The sequence below is a fragment of the Apis mellifera genome, linkage group LG5 (assembly GCF_003254395.2).
Source record: "Apis mellifera strain DH4 linkage group LG5, Amel_HAv3.1, whole genome shotgun sequence".
Lineage (NCBI taxonomy): Eukaryota > Metazoa > Arthropoda > Insecta > Hymenoptera > Apidae > Apis > Apis mellifera.
Genome location: NC_037642.1, coordinates 1,591,956 through 1,617,581, shown reverse-complemented (window position 1 = coordinate 1,617,581; position 25,626 = coordinate 1,591,956). Strand labels below are relative to the sequence as shown.

The 25,626-nt window shown below is 30.8% G+C and overlaps 1 protein-coding gene across 7 annotated transcripts in view; it reads right to left on the bottom strand.

Moving 5' to 3' along the window:
• The window catches only part of LOC408822, a 698,419-nt gene that overhangs the window by 132,901 nt on the left and 539,892 nt on the right, over positions 1–25,626 (bottom strand). For all 7 annotated transcript variants that reach the window (XM_026440819.1, XM_026440818.1, XM_026440820.1 and 4 more), the window contains one exon: positions 14,637–14,755. In XM_026440819.1, coding sequence (XP_026296604.1) covers positions 14,637–14,755 — 119 coding nt within the window. The remainder of the gene's footprint in view (positions 1–14,636; positions 14,756–25,626) is intronic.

The following is a 25,626-nucleotide window of genomic DNA, read 5'->3' as shown; positions in this document are numbered from 1 at the left end:
ATCTTAAAGAAAAAGTTCAATTTATCGCTAATTATTTGTAAATATTGTTTCTCATCTAATAATTAGATTGTTTCCTATGAATTTGAATTTTTAGATTGTTTATTCTATCGACGTTTAAATTATTGTAAATTATATGCATCAATATTTAAATTTATGATATACTTGATATCATAAACTGTTGTATTTTTAATAAATGTATAAATGTATTCGATAAATATTATCAATTTTAAATAAACAAATTTCGAATTTAAAATAAGAAGAATTACAACAACGAGAAATTTTTATAACCAATATTTATTAAAGATCCAATAAATTTCCTTGAGATCAATCTTAGGAATACAATAATTTCCTTTATCAAATCAAATATAATAAACAAAATAAAAAGAATAAAAATAAAATCATCTTCCATTGTTAATAACAAAATTTTCATTGCAATTAAATATATTTAACAATATATAAGAAAATTTCATTCACGTAGAGATAAGACGAAGAAGTTGAGCAAAGTGTTTCATAATCCTCGACTGACACGCAAGAAACATTCAAGAGAACTCGATCATCCAGTCCCCCAGTTGAGGGTAGAAAATTATGTCGGTCCAATTAAGTTCCTATCTGTATAGAGGATCTACCGAACTCCGGAAATCCTGTACAACGAGGAGCAGGGCGATCTTGGCATCGAGCTATCTGCGAGGTGCATCTAAGCTTATCCTCGACGTGACAGCCTTACGACCGTTTCGTAGGGCTAAAGACTACTCTCCAGACCATTTGCCTGATATACATGGTATGCGACCCCATCGATGGGGTGAAACGCACCAACCTGACGCACACCCTCTCACGTGAAATCTCTCGCAGAAAGGAAGCTTGGTTATCAGATGAAAGGTAGCCTTAGAGTGGAAATGTGTTGTTATATATGGATAGAATGAGGTAGAAATGGGACAGAATTTTTTTGAAATAATTTATTTATTTCATTTTAATTTTTAATATCATATTTAATATTTATATCTTATAATCGTTTATTTAAATGTATAATTTAATATATTTTCAAGTCTCCTTTGTTTGTTCTTATTTTTCAAAAGAATAATTTTTACAAAAAATAAATAGATAATTAAAAATATTCTAATGTTCAATTATTCAATATATATTTGAGTAAATCAAGTTTGAAAAATTTTCAAATTCATGTGAAATTCTCTAGAAACAAATGAATTATGGATATCATGATTCTAAAAAATAATAGAATAAATATATAAAGAAATAACTACAATATAATTTTATATTGTTTCAAATTATAAAATCAAAACTCAATAATCTAAAAAATATACAACGAAAATACTCTTGTTCTTTCTTAGAATATCAATTTAATTAAATGAATTTTTTAAAATATTTTTACATTGTTAGAGATTCTGAATCGAATCCTGATGCTTCTTTAAGCGAAAAACTTCAGCAAAATCATATGAAATTAATGTATGCCAAATGACCTATCTCAAATTTTCTTGAAACTCGCTCCAAAATTTCATTTCAAAGATCGAAATGGCGACAAATTTTAAAACGTGCACTGTAAATATAATTAACAACAACATTTCATCATCATTGACACAAAAGAAGTAACAAAGAAGAAGAAAAGAGTGTGCAACAAGTTGCCTATACTATTCAAGGATACCTTTATTGCCCCTAAGAATCGTTTGACGCGTTTCATCCCCCTCCCCCAACGCTTCGCCCCATATAATTGCATTAATCCGACAATGAGTTACACGGTGGAAACGACATCGTTAAACGCCGTTTCCTACGTCGTAACTATAATCGGGATCCGAGATTTAACGGGGATAAAACAGACGGTAAGTACGGACGGTAAATCGTCGATTTGTATCTCGTTCCCAGCCATCGACACCGACCACGATGGATCCGATTTCTCTGGACAAATATTTGCTTGGAATATCACCGGCGACGACCGAGTCGAGAGAGAGAGAGAAAGAGAAAGAGAGAGAGAGAGGGACGACTGTGAGCGAGAATTTTTCAGGTTACTCGATTAATTTGCACCTTCGTTACGTGGTGAAACGAGAAACCGGAACGAGAATCGGACATTTCATTTCGTTAAAAGACCATTTTAAGATTTTTATCAGAGCTTGATGTTGATTTTTCTATTTTTTTCTTTTCTTTTCTTTTCTTTCTCCCAAGAGTCGTGGATAGGGTATTCTTTTTGAAACTCGTAACTTTGCGCACGATTCACTTTGTAAAAGTACCATTTTTCGACGATGTTGTTCTTTATGGAAACTTTTCAGCGTTATATATCAAAGGTTTTTAATTAGAGGGTAAAAAGAGATGAGCGAGGCTCTCTTAAACGTTGTTTGCGAGCTTAAGGAGGGAGATGTTAACCTTTAACCTTTCACCTACGCATTAACCTTTAATTTTCAAGAGCGAGGCACTTGTTTTAACTAATGAGCAAATGCGAGGACATTCCGTAAATAAAAAAAAAAAACTCAATTAAGAGTTACATATATTTCTAATCCTTATAACAATTAAAAAGAAAAAAATTGATACACCTGAACCGTTCGCTGATTGATAAACAAATTTATATTTATAGTTTCTTCTTTCCATTTCATTTTGCTATTTTAAAAGTATCTCAAAAATGGAATAAAATATTTATTTTAAATCATAAATTTCATATATTAATCGTAATTTATAATCACATTTTATCAATTATCATTTTACTTATTTTTAATTCACTCTTTCATACGCATCACTTTAACAATCCCATTTTTTAAAATTATTTTTCTTAAAGATAGAAAAAGAAAAAAGAGGAATAAATATAAATTAAGCATTTATAATCCTGTTAGCTATTATCGTTGTTACGCGAAAAACAAATAACTAGCACGCAAGACAAATGCATTAAAAATATACGTAACACGAGATTCATCAACATCCATTTCGACGTATTTCAATCGTCCATTCCCCTGGTGTTCTTTCTCCCTTCTGGTAAAACTTTAACGAACCACATCGTTCACCTCCCTTTCGAGAGGGAGAAAGAGAGATTTCTCGCGTGGATCGCGGCAAGAAATGGTCAGAGGATCGGACGACATCGTTTCCAGTAAATTTTCAAGCAGTATCGAAGCGCCATTCCGTCCGCCATTGTCTCAAGCTTTATAGTCCATCACGATACACGAACGAATTCCCTTTAATTTTATCTCGGGACGAACTTCAAAGTTTAATTTGTAAAAGCTAATTCGTTCAACTTTAATGTATTTCCTTTCTGATTCGTGGATGGATACACACACACAGATGGATGGATCCTCTAGGAATCGATCGAGCCAATTATTCGCCATTAAACGGATGAAAAAAAAGGCAAGAAGAAAGAAAAGCGAATGGATATTTGATGGAAGATATTACAAATTGAGATGGTGAATGAAGAAAAAAAATTCGATTTATGATGATTAATAGTTTTTTAGTTTATTTATAAATAGATTAATTGAAAAAGATGAGAAGATTTCTTAATATAAATATCATTAAGATCAATTCAAGATTTATTTTGATAAATTATAAATCGATTGTGAGTTTCATGGAACTTTAACTTTAGAACAATGTATAATAAAGAAGATAAATCGATTATCAAAATTTAATTATTAAATTAAACACTTAATATTTGAAAAATTCTGGATATTCTTATATTTGAAACATCAATTAAAAAAGAGAGAACGTTACTAAACTATTAATTAATCCTTTTTTTTTTTTTTTGATATAAAATAGGTTTTCGGATTCTTTGATAAGAATCAAAGATGGAAAGTGTATACCTTTATAATTTCTTTCGCTCTACTTTCTTTTCTATCGGATCCACGACGAAACGTTTTTAGCGGAGCGAGGAAAAGGAAAATGGCACGAACAAAGACCGTATTGAAGACGTCGAAGCGGGGGAAAGAAAAGCTTCGTTGTTGAAAGAGAAACAAAAGAACGAAAGTTCCATGGTTTCTCCCCTCCCTCCCTCCCTCCTCCCTCCTAATGACGATGTATCCTTCAAGAGACAAAGCTGAAAGTATATTTCTAAAGTAAAATTGATCGCCTTTCATTTCAAGGCTAATGACGTTCCCTGAATAATCAACATAAATTCTGAAAGTGAAATCTCCTGTTCTTAAATAAAATAAGAGATAGGACAAAGAGAGTTTTTGGTTTCCTTTTTGTCGTCGCATTAAAGATCCTACATTTCACTGTGGTTTACATATAGACAGAGGACTTCTTCTTCTTTCCTCGAAGAGCGAAAAGATTTCGTTTAGAAAAATTACTCTTGCGGCGAGTATCTCTGATACGTACACGAAAAACGACTCAGAAATGAAAACACTCGGGCTTTTGTAACAGCCTCATTCCTCTTACAAATTTGAAAATAGCCAGGAGAAGATTCCAATTTATTAATACTATTTTCGATATTTCATCTATAAATAATGAAAATAAAATATTCGTCAAATAAATATTATATAATTTTGACACAAATTCTTTCGTTGTTTATTTATCTGTGAATATGTCAGTTTATATAATATAGAATAATTATGAACAGATTTTTGCATTGAAATAATGACATATATTTTTAATTTATTATTATACTTTTTTATGCATTTCTAATATATTGTTTCTTACTCTAAAGTATGACTTTTCGACAATTATTTATTTTTGATTCTTATTATATTTATAGAAATATCGCAAATTATATATAATTCATAAAATAAGCAAAGACAATGATATACATTTTGAGAAAAGAAACTAATCTGCAAATTTTTTTTTTTACTTAATTTCTTTCTACTGAAATATATATGAGAAAACTTATTGATGCTTATTTTTAGTTTTAAGCTAATCATTTCGATCAGAGGATGAGAAATATGTATTAATAAATTCGCAAACTGTTATTTTGTTTCTATAATTAACCATAAAGAAAATGAAAGAAAAAATTAATCTTCATTAATCTAAAATTCCAAATGATTCATCCTCTACTTTCCAATATAAATATTTAAAAGAGTGACAAAACGAAACTACACTGATCAAAAAATTCCACGGAACATCTCACAAAAAAACAATTCGAGTACCTAAGATCCTAAGATCCTTTAAACTTTCTAAAATCCCCAATAATCACCCATACTCACCCCCGTCGAGTTTCGAAAAGAAATTTTCCACCCGAGAATTCTCTCATTTCTCTCCCAATTATCAGGATCGAAGATTAAATTCGCGTCAATTATCAACTCTCCATTAATTCAACGATAGAGGAGAGGAGAGCAACGATAGCGGCGAAGGTCTATTCGAGGAAGACCGTTTCCCTCTGAATTTTCTTTCATTTCACGGGGTCAGAGCATCCTTAATGCGGGGTCGAACGAGGCGGAAGCCGGGGAACAAAGGAGGGGGGGGGTATCGACGATATCGAGGTGGGAAAGCGAGTCCTCTTTACAAGCGGAAGACCGAAGAAACGACCAACTTCTTCTTCTCCCCTGCAACGACTCTTTCCGAATCCCACTCCCCTCTACTCCTCCATAACCTCTCTTTTCTAAGTTCGCAAATCCCTTTCGGACGAAGAGACCTCCTCCCCCACGACGCCCTTCCTCGATATATACAACGTGTCCGGTTTATCTCGAACTTAAGGCGTCTCGAAAGGTAGCGATATAAATGTTAATTTATTCGCCAGAGAGAAAAAAAGTAGCAGAAGCTTTATTAAGAGATACTGTAATTTGAAATTCATGAAGTTTATCGAAGATTAGAAACACGCGAATATTTTACCATTCGTATATTAAGTTTTGTATCGTTTAAAGTAAAGATTCTTCGACACGAAAATTAACACTTTTTATTATACATATGCTAGAAAAATTATTAAATTTTCTTCAGCATCATAATTACTTTTTGTCACTCGCATTTCTCGAGATATTTAAAGGAATCGTAATAAACCGGACACACTGTGTACATTTATATATACTTTTCTCTCTTTATGTACATATAGTATATAATATATATAGATATGGCTCTCGAAGAAGAGCTCTTCGAAGAGAATACCTCTCGAAGGTATAAGCGCTTCCTTTCGTTCTTCCTTATTTCAAGCGGTACTGTCGCCGTTCGAACACGGGGAAAAGGACTACGTGGATTTACTTCGATAATAGAGATACGTCGTGAAACTTACAATGGCGGGCCGCTCGCTCGGCAAAGGGTTGAGGAGGAAGGGGGCGGCTGTGCTCGCTGGACCGAGAGTGGAAACGCAGCTATCCTCTCCCCGTTCGAGAATAAGAACCTCGAGAGATGTTACGCTTCTCCTTTTTTTCCTTCTTCTTCCTCTCCTTTCTTTTTAGTTTTCAATTAAACGATCCTTGGACATCTTCGTTTGAACAGGGGAAGAGGAGAGAATCATTCGGATTCTGTCGTTGCTCGTGACTCGTTTTATCTTATTGATTATTTCATTTCTTTTTCTTTTCTTCTTTTTTGATTGATTTTTATTTGAATTTCGAAAAGTTTGGATAAATTTGATTTTTCGTTCCGATTCAATGTTAAAATGATTAATTTTTATTAATGGTGAAGTTATTTTATCTTATCGTTGAAAACGTTTAATCGAATTATACTACTAAATCTCTAGTTAATAATCATGGAGATAATTTGAACAAATTGATATTCAAAATGGAATATATAAAAATGGAATAATTTATAGAAATTATATTTATAAAAAAAAATAATAAAGAAATCATTGAGTTTAATTGTCAATTTGAATATCTCATTAATTCGTGGTTAAACAGTTAAACTACAGAGATTAATGCAATGATAGAATATATTTTAGCTTAGAAAAACTTTATCCAGATAAAAAATAATTTCGAGATATATTTTAAATTAAAGGATAATAAAAAATAATATTATTATATTAATATTTCTTCTAGTTTTAAAAAGATTCAGTCAAACCTGTCAGTTCATTACAAATATTTATGATAATATAAACGAAACACTTTATCCTCAATCTATTTTTTTAAAAAATATCAACAATTTATATTCGAAGAAATCATAAATGTATAACGAAGAACGATTGTAATTTAGCTGCTAAGTAAGGAAGATTCGTGTTGGTATTTCATATTTCATTTTGTTTGTCCGTTTAATTACTTCTGCGTGAAACGATAAATTCTATACAAATTCTATATAACATCCGTGACATAAGAAAAATTCTTTTAAAATATAATGAGAAACTGGTTAAGTAGCTCAAAACTTTTTCTTTCCCTTTCTATACGGTATACGGTGTCTAAAGTCGAACAACAAAAGCCTATTTGAAATGTTTCTATAATAAGAACTTGAAAAAATTCAGAATAAGATCATGAAAAAAAGAGAAAGAAAAAAAAGGAAATTGTTCCTTATGAATTGTGCAAAAGAATTCATGCTTTTCCTTTCCTTTTCTATTTTTTCTTTGAGCTTTTATAAAAGAATACACAGCCACTATCTCGAGATAAATTTAAAGTAAATTAAATATTTTTATTCGAATTAATTATATCATCAAATAATTTATATTTATATATTTTTTTCTTAAAATTTTAATAAAAAGGAATTTATTTTAGAAAATAAATATATAATTTAAACGCAAATAGAATTAGAATTTATATTCCAAAATTATTACTGATATTTATATTTACACTGATATCGATATTATTATTGATATTCATGAAATATCTTTGAAGAAATTCGTTTTTAGAGGTCAAAATAATATTTTTTATATTAATTTGAGTTTTCAAAGTGTTTCATGAACACATTAACATACTAGAAATGAATATAATGCATACAAAATAATAATACAACAAAGTAACAACTTTTTAATGCATAATAAAATCGAATATAAAAATAAAACAATCAATAATGGTATAAATTTAATAGCAATAATGATATCATTATGAATCCTATCTTAAATAAAAAATCAAATAGATTTATCGATTTGAAACTTCATTGAAAAATAAAAATATCGTTTTTAATTTATTAATTTAGTTTTCTCTGGTAAAAAAATTTCCAATAGTTTTGCAAACGCATTACATGGTTGAGGAATTACTTTTTCCTTTATTACAAAAGATGAAAAAGGAAAAAATTGAAGGATTGGCAGAATAACAGAGAAGTACCAGTGAAAGATGTAATTCGATGCTTATTAGTTCGTGCAAATAGAATTAAATTACGTTCCATCATGAAAGCATTACTTTTATTTCCTTATCAAACTTTTTTCGATGGAAAGCTCTAATTACATTTGTCTGAGGACATCAATTATCTTCTCTTTTCTTGATGCTAATAATTTATGCTTCGTAAAAGTACCAAAAATAATGAAGAGGAATATATAGAAAATCTTAACGAATTAAATAATAATATTTTTTCATTTTGTTATTTTTATTTTGGAACTTTTTCTTTTTAATCAAGAAATAGAAGAAATGTAACTAAAATTTTATATTTACATAAAATTTTAAATATCAATTTTTTTCTGATTATTTTACTGATTATTTATCACATCAAAGAACAATTTTAACTTTTAATATTTTTTTTATTTATTTCTGATTCTTGAACTGTTATATTAAAGAATTTAAGAATTAATAGTAAAATTAATAATAAAAAAAAATAGATTTACTGATATTTGTATTTTATTATCCAACTAATTATTAAAATTGTTTCTTTTAATCAAATTTTAATCAAAATTTGTATCGATATATTGAAAGATGAAAAAAGAATTCGTTCAAATCTAATTCCTCTTGATTGAAAATTTTTTAAGAAACAAATAATGACGTATCTCTTAAGAATATCAGTAAATCAAAGATAAACATAAATCACATAAGAATGAAAACTTGAAAGTATCATTCGAATAATTTGTCAAAATATTTAAATTACTGTATTTTTCATTCTCTGCAACGAATTGAATTTTTATGAATGTAAAAAAAGAAAACCTAGTGAGAATTTTCGCGCGCGAAAACAACAAAAGAGTTTTTCTTTTTGATCCTCGATTAATTAGTTGATTTTCTTTATGCAATAGGAGCCTCTTACGAAGCAAGCGCTCCAAGAAAATTCTTTGCTAAATACCTAAAAGGCAAGAGACTTCAAAGAAGTATTTCAATCACGACAATTGCAATATTACATTCATCCGGTTGAAATATTCTGTAAAAAGCAGACAGGACGTAATTTTTTTCCCCTTCGCTGAATCTAGGAGAATTTTCAGCTCGATGGGCACGAATTAAACTTCGCGTTGAACTCGCGGAACAAGAATCTCGAAGACCAATTATACTTAATTTTCATACGTAATAGAGTGTTCAAACGTGAAAAAAAAAAGAAAAAAGAAAAGAAGAAGAAGAAAAGAAGAATATTTGTTTTAATAATAAACGATTCGTATTTTTTACATTTTAAATTGAATAAAATGTAAAGCAATGTAAGTGAATTGTAAGAATTTTAATTTTAACATAAAATTAAAATTTTTAAAATATTTTCCGCATAAGTTTATAACGAGTATTAAAATCTATTTAATTTTCTTGAAAATTTTTTATTTTTTATTATGACTGAAGTTTGATATTTTTGAAAAAAAAAATAGTTAGTTAATTTTAAAAAAAGATATTACAAAAATTTAAGTAATATCTTTATAATTTTATGAAAAGTAAAAATTTAAATTAAATTTTCAGAATTTCAATGCTATCAAGAGCTAATAAAAAATTCAAAATCAAATAAAATAATTTTAATAATCTCAATTAAAAATAAATTTTTAATCATATTCACTGAAGACAGTTAAAAATTTATTATAAAATTGTTATCAGATGTATTTAAACGATGAAAAATAAATTACTATTATTTAATCTTTATTGTAATCTTTATTATTTAAATTCTAGTATTGATAATTAAAACCAAAAATTAAAACGATCAAACTTTCATAAAATGTTTTTTACATTTTCTAAAAAATAAATATTTAAAGTTTGTGTGGCTTTTTAATTTAATAATCTATTTAACATGTTAATAACATGTTATTCTATCTATTGATTATATCTATAAATAAAAATTCAATTTATTCAAGTTGTATTTGAATTATTTCCTTTACTCCAAGTACAATAATAAACATATGCAAGTCTAACTTTTTATAAGATTTTAAATAACATCTCATATACTAAAAATATGAATCAAATTGAATTCTACTTCATTTTCTTGAACCTATACAAAGCACCAATACTTGAAAGATATTTAAATAAATATAAAATATCATTAATCAAAAATGTTTTAATCAATTATAATTATTATGCAAAAAGAAAGTTGATATTTTTAATTCATCACTATCTGCATTTAAAGAGCAATTGTCTCAAAAATCATTCAATCAATAATTGTTTTAATCTTTATCAATTTATATTCTAAAGATGAAGATGCTAGTTGTATTCTTAATGCGCGCGTATTCTTAATTCTTAAATATAACAATCAAAAAGATTATTGATATTTTAAACTCATTACACAACAATTTCCTTTTAACTCTTCGAGCTATCGAGTTTAGAAAGCAGTTTAACGACGTTGCTCCACTTGTAAACTATACCGGCTAGGTTTAAATGCCGGCTTTATAGACCAAGAATACGATTCAGTAAATTATTGCGAATCTTACTTTTCGCCATTCGTGTTAGAATTTCGTGGCCCTATATATGTATATATATAATATGCTAGGAAAGTTTAAAAGGAGGGAGAGCGCAATTCTTTACGACTTTTTATGAACAGAGTTAGATACTTAAGCCCCTCGTCTTTTCGAGGTTCTATCCGAGAAGGTTAAAAAGATTTCAATAAAAACGGGAAACAGGCTAAGGACTTTTTCTCTGATCGGATAAAGTCGTCCACATCGTTTACTCGAATCCTGGCATATGCTTTCTTAAAAACGAGTTTCCAAGTAAGGAAATTTTTATGGACCCAAGCCAAATGGAATGCTCGCACGGCAAAATGCTTGAAATCGAGTTTGTTCTTGTATAAGCTTGTTAGAATTAAAAAAATCTTAATGCGAAAGATTTCTTCGAAGAAATTTTCGAGCGGAGAATGAAGTTGAAGTAGAATATCCGAATATCTGAAGGAAATATTGCTTCATTAATTTTTATTTTTATTCTTTTTGTAAACAGAAAAAGGATATTTATGCAAAATTTGAATTTAGAAATGTTCAATATATTATCATGGTATTTAAGGAATGAAATAAATACTTATTTTTATCAATTTTTATAAAAAATATGCAAAATCTTTAGTTCATCTGTGAAAAATATTTTATTTTTCTGATGATTCTTTCAAATATATAATTTATTAAAATTTATTCCATTTCTATTATTATAAAATACTTCTAAACGAACATAAAACATATTGTAATAAAAAAAATGTTCAAAAATATTGTTTGTATTTAAATTAACAGATTACTATAAAAGATTAATAATCATTCACTACAAAAATAGATAACAGATATATTGATTAATCTATATATATATATATATATATATATATATATATATATATATATATATATATATATATATATATATATATATATATATATATATATATATATATATATATATATATATTTATACAAGCTTGTAATAGAAATACTAATTAAAAAAATAAAAATATTTATTATTTACAAAATTATTATACTTATAATAACATGATAATAAAATTATCTGCAATTTGAACTCACAATATTTTACTTAAGAGTAATAACTTTTATCTTTCCAAATAAAATCAAAATAAGTAACAACCAATTTTTGATTAAACTTGTAATTCAAAATCCAACATATATTAAATTCAATGAGTATTTCTCGATCGATCGAAGAATCTTGAATTACGAAAGGAGTTTGAAAAGGAACAATAGGTGAGACGATGCATTTGAACTAAATAAGGACGACAAAAAGGGAAAGAAATGCTAGGGGACGAGAGATGAAACGAAAGTAATTCTTCAGGCTGTTCGTCAACTCGTATTGAGCCGGGTGTTGAGCGACCCTATCGAATGAAATACGTACATAAAACGAAGGTGACATGGTGGAAAGGTCGAGGAAAAGAAAAATACAGTCTGCTCGAATCCAGTGCACGTAGCCCTGACAGAATCAAGCACAAAAGAAAATTGTGGCGATTTCGACGCGGATATTTCGAACGTTCCAATTATAAAAATTTCTCATTAAATTAGATTTTTAAAATATAAGCTCAATTACTCAAGAACATGTTATTAACATTACATTGTTAATGTAAAGATTAAAGTAGGAACAATTTTCATAAAATTGTGAAAATTATATTCTAAATATATAGCACAGATGTAGTTTAAAGAAAACGTTGAAATAATCACAATTAAATGAAATGAAAATATAATTATAATAATATTATTTTACGAGTTATATAAATTTTTGACAAGTTTTAATTTCAATCATTTGTTTTTGTGAAATTATAAACATTATTACAAAGCTTCTCGAACAAAGCAATAAGAAATAAAATAAAGAAAATAATATTAATTATTCTAAAAAAGAGATTCAGTTAATGTTGTTCGGTAACATTGTTTTCAGAAATGGGCGATCTTGAGAAATTTCCATGAAATTATCGAAGAATCTTGAGAAATGAAACGTCACGGAAAGAAAAAGATATTGTTGGAGGGAATATCTATGGAGTTTAAAGAAACTCTTTAGAAGAATTTCATGAAACAATATTTCTTCGGCTTGTTGAATCGTTAAAGATACATTTCTTGAAAACAAGAAAGGAAAAAGAAAAAATATTTAAAAAAAAATGAATGAAGAGAGAAAGAAAGAGGAAAGAGATATTGTAATGTTCTGTGAAGGAAATTGTAATTTCTGTGAAGAAGATTTTATAAAATAGTAATTGATAAGAAGAAGAATAAATTTAATTACTAATCGAAATATGCATTAATATTTTATAAAAATCATATTTATATCTATTCTTTAACTTTCATTAAAGATAAACTTTCTTTTATTATATGTTTTTGAATTCTGAACCTAAAATTGCTATATTCAAATTAACATATTCGAAAGAAATTTATACAAACTTTTTTAATATCATCAATAAGCACCACAATAAAATCCAAATATATAAAAATGAGTATAAAGTATATATGAAAATAAAAAGTTTCGATTCACGGTTAATTTAATAAACAAGAATTATTAAATTATTTACAGATTATCTCAAAAGTTACCATAATTTAATAATAGCAACGTAAGGAAATAATAAAGTATCTCAAGGAATTTATAATAAGATCTGGATCCATCGGGCAAAGAAAATTAATAAATATCCTAAGCACGAGAAGCAACGGTTTCATGCGGTATCAATAAGTTTCTGACAAAGCGTTCAACGAATCGCGAGTAATACCGCAAAGCCGAGTTGAACGTGACGGAGAGAGGGCTCGAGAGGGGTGGCAGAAAGGAAAACTACTGTCCGAGTGGCCGAGGTATGTGGCGAATCTCGAATGTAAGGAGAAAGGAAGAACCGTCGAGAAAGTGGGAGAGAACGAAGAGAGGATTTGTAGATCTACGTCTACGAAAAGGAAATACAAGTCTAATCTTTTCCGACCGGCCAACAAGTCTGACCAAGACTGGCAACCATCGCTGCCACTATTGATTCTTCTTTATTCTCCTTTTCTCGTTCTTGGGAAGAATTGAATCTTCAATTCTTGCGATCCTTGCGAAGGTCTTCCTCTTTTCACACTATCGTTACTTTTCTTTTCACATCGTGATCGTACATATCTTACGAAGAATCGTCTCGAAATGTTTATTTAATTCGAGAAATAGTAACAAACGCGCTGAATTTGTTAAATTTTTTTTCTTACCGATCTTATGATTCTATAGATGTACAAAGAGTAAATTTAAAATTAATTCTCTAAGTTCGAAGATTGAAAAAGTTAATAGTCAAAAGAATTTAAAATTCAAAGATTCGAAGATTTTAAGAAATTCTAAATATTTAATTATTTAAGAATTGAAAGAAATTGAAGGATTTAAAGATACAAGGATAGATCACTCAAAAATATTATTATAAATTCTCAGAAAGAAAATTAAATCTAATATCAATCAAGATAAAAAGGAATGTTTATTAAGAAAAATTACTAGATAAAATCCAAAGTATTATTTAATTTAAGAAATTGCTATTTTTTTCTAATAAACGATTTTGATTTATCAAATGCATAAAACTTTTTATCACCAATCCAATTTAGTATTTATTTGGCAACAATCGTGAGCCGCAAGGTTTTCATAACAAAAGCATAAGCTCTTGAAATCCGACCTAGGGAATAAACTCGTCTCAAGCCATGGCTCACTCATGTGGCAAGATAAATCGTGTATCAGAAGCAATCCTCTTGTCGAGTGCACAAAGCAGTAAAACAACTATTCTATAATATTATGTAATATACAAATTTCAGGAAACCTCGCTCTTAACCGGTATCTATTCCTTGAGAAGCTTTGACAAACGTGAACGAAAAGCTTTCGATTTTGAAATGGAACCTCAAAGAGAAAATCACAAAAGAGAAAATCACGATTGAGATGAAACAGAAAGCTTTTCAAAGTGAAAGAAAAAAAAAGGAAACGTAGAATTATCATTTACAGTATTTCTTTTTTTTTTTTTTTTTGAAATAACCGAGGCAAGAAACACGATATCAACGTTGATTAATTGACGCAGAAAAGAGGTGAATTGTGTTCATCTGTACTCACAAGTGGTCCTGCCGCTTGAACGCCTTGCCGCACATCGTGCACACATATTTCCTCTCGTCACTGTGCGTCAGCTTGTGCTTCGTGAGCGCCGATGCGTTGTTGAACACCTTCCCGCAGACCTGCCGACAGAAATCGTGAAATGTGTCAGCGTGTCTTTGTATTGATGTTCCATCTCTGGCAGTCAGTTTAATTGATTATTTATGATCTCGAGGTTATGACTCAAGGTTAGGCGAGTTTATGTCACTATGATAAAATGAATTGTTCGTACAACGAGGGAAATAGAAATGTTACTACTGAGCACGGAAAATTATTAAATCAAAGAAAACAGATATTTTACGTACATATATATATGATGATTGATGTTGGATGATAGCTCAAGATCGAAAATATATCTCGAAACAAAACGATTCACGATAAACACTTTATTATACACGATAATATTTTATTACGCACGAGACAATGACATATTAGTTGCGCGTGACTTTTCGTTACTGGTCGCGCCATCCTGCGCCGAGAACACCCGAACAGACACGAAAGGACCCGAAGAGACTTCGGATTCTACCATCTAACGCGCGCGATATTTGAAGGTGTATATAATAGTGATTGGTTTAATTATTTCGAAAAGTTTAAGTTTTCATCGCAAAATTTCTTTAATATATTGTTTATTTTTTAAAGAAATATATAATTATTCGATATTATATATTTATTTATCGAAAAAATTGTAATTTCTTTAAGAATAAATAAATTAAGATTTGAAAATGATAATTATATAAATTAATTTATATTTTCAATAACATTTATAATATTTAAATATAGAATATATTAAATAATATGAAGAAAATATTTTTAAGTATCAGATTGAAATAAATGAGGACGAAACGTATACGCATGTATCAATATTCTTCAAAATAAAATATTCATTGAGATTTTTTTATTCCAACAATGTTAAAAATTTAGCTATTTTTGATAAAATGATTTTTTAACTATTCGAAATCGTTGACAAATTGGCAAAATGTAATTTCAGCAAACCTATATTTGGCTATTAGCATTACGTGAAACACATTTTCAGAACCGTCTAACATTTGACACATGTTACTGCCAACCGTGCGAATGTGCTTGACGTAGACGGTACTGCTACATGCCCGCATACACACATTTCCTAGTATCCATTAATGACTGCATTCCAAAAATACATCCAGCTTCCTGTGTTTTTTACGCTACAGAACAAATATGCACGGTGATGCTTCTATTATTTCTCCCTATTTCCACTGGCCACAGCTTTACTTGAATTTTTACAAAAATATTCGAACATGAAAAGTGTAAAACAAATTTTAACAAAATTTAGAAAAAAATGTATTTAAGACTTACTTATTTAATATTATTACTATATTATTTACAATTAATAGTTTGACAATTCAGATTTTATATCGTAATTCATTGATAAAATAGAATATTTCGTTTGTAAAAGCATAATTTATCTATTCTTCTTAAACTATCTATCTATTCTTTCTTAAACTAATGAAATAGTTTAATATTATTTAAAAAATTAAATCTCAATCGAATAAACGATCAATTGCATTATTAAGCATTATAATATGCAATTTAATATTTTAAAATTAAATTTTCTCAAATATTATAATATTTCTAATAAAATTTAACTTTTCAAATAAAATTTAAAGAAATTTACTCAAAAAACATAACGTAATTTTGGTATAAAAATAATGAAAAGTGATATATGTATATTTTAATAGATTAAAGTATTTTTGTAAGCTATTAATTACAAATTTACAAATTCTTTAATTATTAATATTATTGCTATATATAAATAAAAAAATCTTCTTAAGAAATTTAATTATTCTCCACTTAAGATATTAACGACATTTCACTAGAATGTTCCATAATCGAATCAATTAAATCCTAACGATTTAATTGAAGAATCCAATCAAAACGGGTGAAAACTTGGCTGGAACGGAAATCAAGTGGCGATCGACAACGAACCAAGTGTAACGACTTCCAATCCATGGGCTGTGCTTTCAATAATCGAGGCGCGTATCGCGCGAATGGTCCGCAATTCGCCGTCGCATGTTTTGAACGGTTCATTACGAACACGTGAAACAGAACGAGGCTGGACACGATTTTCAATTACCACACGTAGCCATCGTAAAGCCAGGCCGGACGCGCTTTACGACGGACATTAGAACGACAATAAAGATATCATTGCCCCATTGTGAACTCCGCGTTTCCACGTTTTTGCTTGCACCGTGTTTCAGAATGATCTGCTTTCCTCTAAGACTATTAATGCAAATAATCTTTTCTTCTTTTTATCATTATTCATGATATTTTATTGTATAATTTTTCAACGATAAAATTTATTATTTATTTATTTATTGATAAATTATTTTCAGATATGATACTTAGATCATTGTATGATCAGTTTGATGAATATAAAAATAAAAATATTGTCTTCAAAAAAAAAAAAAAGAACAAGTAGGTTATTTTTTGAGAGAATATCAATTACATTATTGCACAATTCCTATAGATATTCTCAGATAATAAAATGGATTTTATGATTGAAGTTGAGCAAGGGTTGCTTTTTTTTTATGAATCCATCAGTTATAGAGGAAAATAAGGTCGACAAGTATATACATTATTTTTTAATGGATTCTTTAAATATCCTTATGTATTATATTTTGATATTTTGATGACTAGCAAGAAAAAAAATTATATTCTTTATTGCCTTTGAAATATTCTCAAATATTATAATTATCCTCAATTGTTTTCCAATTTAAATCATAAATTTTCAATAATAAGGCATAAATAAGTAACATTTAAACAAGCACATACTTGCACAAGAATATTGAAAAATAATTTTTTTCTCTTCACGTATCTAAAACATGCCCATATTAGTAAAATATGAATCTTAATTATAATTTTCTAATATATATTTTTATTCTCAAAACTTTAAATTAATATATCAAAATTATCCAAGATTTAATCCTGCCAATACCACTGAAAAGATAAATTCTTCCCTGAAAAGAACCAAGATCCAAATACAAGACAATACCGTATCCTACAAAATTCCTAATTAACGTGAGATGTTGGCATGGTATTTCACGTGTTAACAACAAGCAGCTCGAAGACATGGTCGAGGGTGTCAGACATGGTATGCCTGTTAAGTATGTGGAATTGAGTTTATTACTCGGGCAGGGGCGTGTACTATTTCACCAACTATTTCAGGAAGCTAAAGACCGAGGCCCTGTGCGCGCATGGACGCTGTTTCATTTGAAAGTCCCATGGGACGCGCAAGAACACCCGGAATTGGCGTCGAATTTGCCTTCGTCGAATATCATGTGAAATTCCGTGGCTCAAATTTAGCGAGGAACGGACAACGTTTGCTGAAATTCAGCTCATTCCTTTACGTTCTTCTTTAGTTTATTGTCGTGGTTAGATGATTCTAAACTCCCTTAGTTTATAAAGAAGAAAGTATTGACGTATCCTTTATCTTTATGAATTAAAATGACATTTAAATACGTATATTATACATTCATATTTATCAAAATTCTATAGTTTTTATATTCAAAAGTAATGGAAGGAATAATGAAAGAGTTTGTATTATAAAAAACAGAAGATATGAAGACGTGAAGATGAAATACAAAATGAAAAACGAAAATGTTCATGAATGTATACCTAAATGAATGTGGAAAAATATTTATCTCAGTGAAATATGCCAAATATGAAGCTGAAAAGAAATTTGTATTAAAAGTAATGTGTGTAATTATGTCATAATTATAGCTATTTCTAAAAGAACAACTTCACTATTTGTATAACATTTCATTTTGTAAAGATATATAAACGTATTATATTTATAATTATTTCAATAATGTCAATAAAAATAAATCTTATCTACTATTATATCTTCTACATATAAATAAATATTATTAATATATTATATCATAATATAAATAATAAATTCCAATTCTGTTAAAATATAGAGAAAGCTAGAAAACAATTATATAATTCTTTCATTATAAAAATTTATCAATTTTGATATCAAATATAAAAAGTATGAAATATTTATTCTCTAACTAGCCTGAATTTCTCCTATAAACTAATTATAAATTAATTTGGCTTTTATTCCAAATAGTAAAGTTTTCAAATTCACAATTTTGATGATAAATTGTGAATTTGAAAAACTTATCACATCTATCATTTTCTTCATTCAAACACCATTTCCAAATTACATTTCCATTCTCTTCACGATCCTCGATCCACGATCCACGAAATTTTATAAAATTACAGCGTGCAAACTCGACTTTGCTCTCCCCTTCCTCCAGAAATCTACACGCATCAAAAGCTCATCGCAGCGCATCGAAAATCCACCGACATCCACCGGCCGGTATTCGCATCGTTAAGTCGAAATTAATTTCCAATGCAGCTGCGGCCAACACGTGGCGACGCGGCCCGGTTCCGCGATTCCCGGCTCCATTATCGGAAAACTTCTTTCCACTTTTCGTTTCGCCGTTATTTTCATCGGCTCGACTCGGCTCAATCGAGCCCCTCCGGCTTCCACGATGCGAATAAGTCGCGTACTCGAGACTCGTCCGCGGAAATTTCTCTCGCCTTCCAATCGAAACCAACTTTCCCTCCCCCGTCCCGGAAACTTCCGTTTTCCTAATGGAACGGAGAAGAAAGGATAAACCGTCGACTCAGCGATCATTGATACTTGAGCCGTGAAATTTACTGGATTCGCGGAACCAGCGTCGAACAACTCGAGGAAAGCTCGCAGAATTTCGATATTAAGAGGAAATATATATATATTTTGTGAACGGTTCGTGAATTCTTTTTCTTTTTTTCTCTCTTTTTCTTCGTCGTCATTCATCATATCCCAGGGATATCCTTGGAAAGAAGGATAGAACGCATCCATCATCTCTGCTACGTTTTCCCGATCGAATAGATGATTTCGATTAACCGATTTTATTCGAACATTTTTCATTTTCGACGATAGATTTTTAAAAAATTATATATAGTTGAAATATATAACAGTTTTGGAGAAAAGATTGAATAATTAAAATCGAGGAGAGCGTCGGTTATTTGAATCGTGACGTTCTTTGTGCAATTTAAATCTAAAATTATATAAGTTTAATATCTGTAATTTTCACTTTTCTGATAATTCTTTTCAATAATTTATTAATTTGAGTCTATGAAGAATAATTTAGACATTTTTTTTTCGTATCAAAATTCATTTTTTAATTTTATTTTTCAAGTAATTTCATTTGCGTAAATATTAAGAAACGAGAACATTTATGGAACAATTTTTATCAATCTACATTTCCTTTCGCGCTATATCTTGGCAAAAATAAAAAGAAAAAGAAAAAGGATATACAACATGACAGACTAATAAATGAAAACTCACGTACTATCTTTTAATGAAATTCATGAAGAATCGTAGTTCAAGGATGGATATTAAGGTCATCTCTAATTTAAATAAACCAACGTCACGCGCATAAAGTGCAATTTCTTATCAAGAAACAGAAGTTTATTATTCGTGATAAAACAAAACTACGTGTCTCCGCGAAAGATATATAACGCACACCACTTCTTTATACCGCCATTTCTCTTCCCTTTGAGGCCAGTGAAATCTAGGTTAATCGAAAGAAAAGTAACCGCAATCCATGCTATCGGACTTTTAATCTTAATTAAAGTGCCGCTTGTCAGATCTTTTGTATCGTAATTAAAAAACTAACTTTTGACAGATATTACACCTCGCTTTTTCTTTTTCTTTTTCTTTTCGGTGAGACACTTTCCAACTAACGCGCACACGCATCCTGAGAAATGGATACAAACATTTTTGACCTAATTATAAGATTCTGATGCAAATATCTCTCGATAAAATAAAAGATGTATGAATATATAATGAAGAAACGATACAAGAAACGACATATAAATGATATAATTAATAAAATACGATTTTTAAATCGATTAAAAAGATGTACGTTCTTTAAACCTCTGTTAATCAACATATTATTGCAAAAATTTTTACACGAATATATTTTATATCTTTAATATTTACGTACATGAAAACAATAATATTCGTATTCGACGTATTTTTAAATCCCTTTTGAAAGATAAACCTTCCTATTTAAAATAACTTGTTTCTCGATTAACTTGTAACTTTTTATAAACACCGCGATGAAATATTATTTCTATCGTAGAGAGAAAATATTTAACATTCTCGCTTAAATTAAACGCCACTACGGAGAAAAGAGTGCCTAAATTATATCATCGTATCGCTCAAGTCGAAAATTCCCCTGAAACCAAATACATCCCCCGTCCACGAACGTTTAAAAACTTCCCATCCAAGTTCGAGTCGCCAAACACCGAAGAGCACCAAGAGTGGTCCGAGAAGTCAGACCATCGGTGGGAAACGGAGTAGGGGGCCGGAGAAAATCGCGCTCCCAGCCCCTAAGCGGAAAATCTAATTTGCGTAGCCCGGCTTCCTAAGAAGCTGCAGATCCACGGACACGGGAGTACACGGGAGTTTCAATTTACGGGAGGGGGGAGGCGTCCGTGGGAGCGACGAGGACGGAAAGAGAGCAGACTACGTCTCGACACCGGCTGGTCGTTTTCATCCCTTAGCCATCATCTTCGTGCCAAAACCCGTATCTTCCAACCCCGCTAACGGTCTTTCCTCGAGAGCTAAACAAACATCATTACTCCTGGCCTTTCCAGATCCCTGTACCGCCACCAGCAGCCGGTCGCAGCTCTCTCTCTCTCGCCTCCCTCTGGCCACTGGCGCTCCACACTCCTCCTCCCCGTATCAACCCGTGCACGTCTGCAGCAGCAGGCTCCTCGTTGTCCGCGCTGCCAAACCCGCCAATGTACACCGAGCAACGCCGCTCCTGAATCCGTCGGTGGTAACATTGATACTTCGTTAGGGGTGAAGTTTCGTGGCAGGTTGGCGGAGAAGGGGGGGAAGGAGAGGATGAAGTCGATGGATGAAGTTGGATGATGGCAGGAGGAACCGATGATTCGTGGTCTGAGACGTACCGTACCGTCTGCTGGCCGATGTTTGTCTTGCCCAAGGAAATAAAAAGAGTATCCTCTGAAATTTACGAGACTGCAGTTGGGATGGTTTATTTGAACCTTTCTTTCTTTCTTTTTGGAATTGGGATTACGAGGCGAATTTCATTTTGCAAAATGTTTCACAGTTATTATGTATATATATTAAAGGAAAATAAATTAATTTCACGATGAATCGAAAATTAATATGATTATTCAAACGATACATGAATAAATTTACCTTGTAAAAATTTTTATTATAAAATTGCCTCAAAAATGATTCAAGAGAAAACACCCCTAAACCAATCCCCTTCTCCAAAAAAAAAAGCAACATCCTTACTAATCTACGATTGATTCTACTCCAACGATTAACAAATTTGTTCCGCATTCGTCTCGACGACTCCTCCCCGAAGAACGTTACATGGGGGATGCAATTTGTTTAAAGGAGTGCATCTTATTACGGTTTGGCGCGTGTTGGCGCACAAAAGTGAGCCGCCACGACGGGTTATATTATTCGGATGCCCGGGACACAACGGATGGAATACTACTACGAAGGGTAGGAATACTCGCGAGGAAAAGGAGGCGGCGGACGTCGCGACGCTACTTGAAGCCCTCATTGTGAGCGAACGACAATCGCGCCGAGTCACTCGCGCAAAGCTCGGGCTGCGTCCCGAGCCCGTTTTCAATGGGGGAATTATGGAATTACCGGTGCGGGAATACGAGTCGCTACGAGGAATTTCTTGTCTCGACGGAGGAGGGTGGGGGATCGGGATCGTTGATGATTCTGTTTCGGATATGAGATTTCGGGGATATTGTGAGGACGTAAATCTGACGGAAGCGTGTCTGTTAACTATTATTATGTAGGAGGGGGGAGAAGGAGACGTGAGATTATTCGTCGTGATTATTTAGACGTAGGATTATTCATAATTTTGAGGGGAAGAGGTCGAGATAAGGAATGTAAATTATTTCGTTGATAACGATATGTTAATTTCGAAAGGTTTACATTGAAGCTGATATTGATTAAGAAAATTTGTGGAAGTAATAGGAATAGGAATGAATTATTGGAAATATAATTCTTTTTATCAGATAACGCGGTTATATTTGTTAAAATGATTTCCCTTTTATGATAATCTATTCCTAATCTATCACAAGTTTAAAATGCGACAGAGATTGAATCATAAAAGATTAATATTACATATTAAATTTCTCGAAAATTCTTTAACTTTCAAACATGTCAAATCAACACCCACTTCAATAAATTCTTCGAAAGAATTCTTTCAATTCTCAATAAATTTTTCAATCAAAATCTTCTTAAACCAAGAACCCAATTGAACTCGGAAAAATTATTTTTAAAAATTTCCAAGTAAAGTTATTTCAAGACTAACGATGTTTAAATTCATTACAATTGATCCATTCACTTTAAATTCGTAATTCATCGCTACGATTATTCGAACCATAACTTGCCCATCTAATTATATATTCCTAAAATTTTATCCGATACGAAACCGCGTAATCATCTCCATAAATTCTAACGAACCACTTCATCGATCAGTGCCGATCAGTTCATCTCGCCGAGGCTGGGATGATCCTCGCAAGTGTTCCACGAAGGCCGCACAACGTCTGCCGAGCCGAGAGGTACAACCGGCAACTTCCTACCCAATTAATTAACTTAACGATCTACACGGTCTGCGAGCGGCACGCTTTAACGTCCCATAACTCGGGATACTACGGATACGGATCGGCCGTTTCCCCTGAAAGAGGTGCACGCTTATCGGGCCGATCATTGGCCGAGCACGTTGCAGTCTCGATCCTCGGATCGGAAGGAAAAGACTTTCGGGGTCGACGACTCTCGAAACCTCTCTTGCGCTTGATGTTATCGGATGTATACGGGATGCATGCGTGCGTGCATCCGTGTGGAGGGGGAAATATATCCTCGAGGAACACGGAGGAACACAGAGTTGGTGAACTGCAGCGGGAGAAGGAATGCGCCATCAGATTTCGCCCGCCGTTCGATCGGTTTATTCCCATTGTGCTCGGTTCCCCTCCGCTTTCGGATTACCGTGAATCGACCACTCTCGCACACACGTAAAGTATACATGCCAGGTATCCTCGAAAGGATCGATGCAATCGCTCGAATTATCTCCAACGTTCCTCGCCTGTGATCTTCGTTACGAAGGGTCCCTTGACAATGAACACGTGGACGCACACAGTCGGTGTGACTACGAAAATTTACACGATTCTGCGCGATAATTGTGTGACCGATAATTGTGAGAACGACGAAGGGAAAATTTCGAGAGAGATTGTGGTGTATAGTTTGTTGAGGAAGCGTGACAAAGAGTGTCAGGGATGTTTCGAAATTACATAAATATGTTTACATCGAGCGTAACATTAATGATGACGTTAATAAACAGTTTGTAATAACAATGAAGATTGTAATACGAGTCTTTGAAAACATTCGAAATGAGAGAGATGGAATATATGTAGAAATGAGGGAAGATATGTTAATGAAATTTGATAATAGTGATTGATTAATAATTAATAAAATTCGAAATTCGTGCAGATTTGATCAATGAATATGATCCTAAATTATAAGAAACTTTTGAAAATAATTAATAAGAAATATAGTTGTCAAAGAAAATTAAGTTTAAATTTAAATATTTTTTCCATTTTATATAATTTATAAATAAATCTAAATTTTATTTTAAAAATATAGTAATTTAATTTATCTTTTCAATTATTAATCCGATAAAGAACGTTTATTTCATAATAAAATCATATGTTTCATTTACACGTAATATTTATTTAAAAGAATATTACTTTGAATTATTATAATATTAATATTATAATATTATAATATTATTAATATTAATAAATTGTAATTAAAATATCCCTTAAGTTGATTGGTATGTATTTGTTATGAGCAATTGTTACATGTGTGTATGAACAGTAGAATTCTAAAAATTATGTCAAGGTTGAAATTTGTTATATTTCACATTTTTTTACGTAACTTTTCAGCTACATTTTTTATTCATGTATTTAACAAATTTTGCCTTAAATAAAAAATAAATTGGGTGCTCTTGAATTATTAATAAAGATACAAATGACAAGATCAAAGTTTGGGAAAATTAGGTTTGATTTATATTCCTTTAGAGGATTACATTATCATACGTTACATTGGGAAAATGTAGCTTGAAATAAAATGAGCTATTTTTACTTTAAATTTTAATAAAGATACAAAAATATGCATAGAACCTAATAGTGTCAAGGATAAAACTTATCAAAATTCAGATTTGTCACACAATTTTTCAACTACTTTTTTCGTGAAAATATAATTATTATTAACAATAAAATTGAATGTTACACTTTTACAATTACACGATAATTACAATTTTAATAATATGCTCTTTAATTAATACTAAAGTATCTCTTTTTCCAGTAAAATATTACTTTTCCACCATTTTAAATCGAAATTAACCGAATACAATAGAACATTCTTTTATTTTCAATTTATACTTATATATAAAATATCATTACGAGCGAGTGATTGGCTTTATTCTTCGCTCAACTTTTCAAACTTAACAGACCTCTCAGAAGAAAAAAAACTGTTCTAAAAATTACGAGTTAAAAGTTATTAAAAGCATTTGTATCGATAAAATTGGAAAGGGTTGAAAATGGTCGCCGTCGATTAAAAAAGTATCAAACGGCGAACGACGAATTGCCGATAATTGAGGGATAAAACGGAGGGTGGCGATCGACTCGCCAAGGTTTTCACGATCCACCGGTGTGCAACCAGTAACTATTAATTTCCTGTAAAATTACAGGGTGGCGATCGACGTCACCGTCGAGCGAGAACCACGAGAACCAGAAGCCACTTCTCCCCGGGTCTTGCCTCCCTCCTTCTCCTTCTCCTTAACGCCGATATCCGAGCCAT